General features: G+C 39.3%; 1 protein-coding gene across 1 annotated transcript; it reads left to right on the top strand.

The window, feature by feature from the left end:
* Window positions 1-806: 806 nt before the first annotated feature.
* Window positions 807-1,316, top strand: LOC138351730 (uncharacterized). The gene has a single exon (XM_069303758.1). It carries the CDS (start codon window positions 807-809, stop codon window positions 1,314-1,316), a length of 510 nt encoding a protein of 169 aa, XP_069159859.1.
* The last annotated feature ends 281 nt before the right edge of the window (window positions 1,317-1,597 follow it).

Raw genomic sequence — 1,597 nt, 5'->3', positions numbered from 1 at the left:
CACATAAGTGAAGTGTTCTTAAAAGCAAGCTTTCAGAAAGAAGACTTCACAGAAATTTTGTGGATTGAAAGTCGAGAAGATGATGAAAGTTGAAAACTGACAAAATTTTTCAAGAGTACTCTTTTGAGCAACATTAAAGACTTTGCTGACGCAGAATCTTTAATGAGATGGCTAGAAAATGAACTGTGTTGCGAGACATAGCTAGAACAGGGCTGCACACAGCAGGAAGCTGAATGTAAAAAAAAAAAATAAAAAAAAAAGTCCATTTAGGTTACAAGCAATGTTGGACACACATTTAAAGAACTCAAACAGTCTGTACAAGGCTGCAATCAGCCAAAATCTGTATGTATTTAATTTTCAAGGGACAGCTTACATTGAAAGTAAATTGTTAGAAAATTACAGAGGCCAATCATGAACTCAAAGGAGCTAATATGAGTTCAGTATGGGCCTCAGTATTACAAATTACAGTATGGGCCTCCATCGATGAAGCATTACAGAGAGACTATACAGAGAGGCAGTTTGAAAATGACATAGCAAATAAAGCCAAGACCCAACCAAAACTGTTATACAGCCACATCAGGAGAAAAGCAACAATGAAAGAACAGGTGATGTAATTGAAAAATTAAGAGAATGGGTACACAGAGAATGACAAAGATGTGTGTGAATAAATCAACAAGAGATTCCAGGTCTTCACAATTAAGCAAGGAGAATTCTCTGAACTAAGAGAGGTGATGATAAACCAAGCAGACTGGGAAGGTTTTGAAATAACCAGAGATGAGGTTAGGAGGTATCTGCTCGATCTAGAGATGACTAAGGCTGTTGCATTTGATGAAATCTCACCAAGAATGCTAAAAGAGGTGGCAGAAGCACTTTGCAAGCCACTATCTGTGGAGTATAAAAAGTCACTGGAAACAGGAGATCTACCAGAAAGTTGGGAAGCAGCTAACATAGACCTAAATATACTAAAAGGGGAGAAGGTGGGAGATCCTAACCTACAGGTCGGTGTCCTTAACTTGTTTATCACACAAGTTGATGAAGAAGATCGTGAGAAAATGGCTGGTAGCACGTTTTCACGAACCCAGGCACGAACCCAGGCCTCCCTGAACCCAGGGAGGCCTGGGTTCAGGGATGACAATTCATGTCTCAGAGGTTTAATAGAATTCTATGACCACCCAACAAACATTAAGCAAGAAAGAAAATGGTGGGAAGACTGCATTTTTTTGTACTGTCAGAAAGCTTTTGACAAAGCCTCCCATAAGAGACTTTTGCATAAGTTGGAGAAACGTGCTGGAGTGGTAAAGTGCTCCAATGAATAAGGGAGTACGTAAACAACAGGAAGCAGAAAGTTACTGAGAGGGGTGAAACCTCGGAATGAAGTGATGCTACCAGCAGATTCCCACAGGGTTCTGTGCTCAAATCTATCTTGTTTCTGATATACGTAAATGATCTTTCATTCTCATTCCTCTCAATTTTTCATTCAGACTCATTCCTCTCAATGTTTGAAGATGAAACTAAAATTATGAGAAAATTTAAGACAAATGAGGACAGCAAGAGGCTACAGGATAACCTCGACTGACTGAAGGAATGGTCCAACAAA

Source organism: Procambarus clarkii, chromosome 50, assembly GCF_040958095.1.
Source record: "Procambarus clarkii isolate CNS0578487 chromosome 50, FALCON_Pclarkii_2.0, whole genome shotgun sequence".
Taxonomy (NCBI): Eukaryota; Metazoa; Arthropoda; class Malacostraca; order Decapoda; family Cambaridae; genus Procambarus; species Procambarus clarkii.
The sequence above is the reverse complement of the archived record's forward strand: the minus strand, read 5'-3'. Positions and strand labels throughout refer to the sequence as shown.

What these genes read in the sequence shown, in the direction of transcription:
- LOC138351730 (XM_069303758.1), top strand. Translation starts at nt 807, where the DNA reads ATGACTAAGGCTGTTGCATTTGATGAAATCTCACCAAGAATGCTAAAA.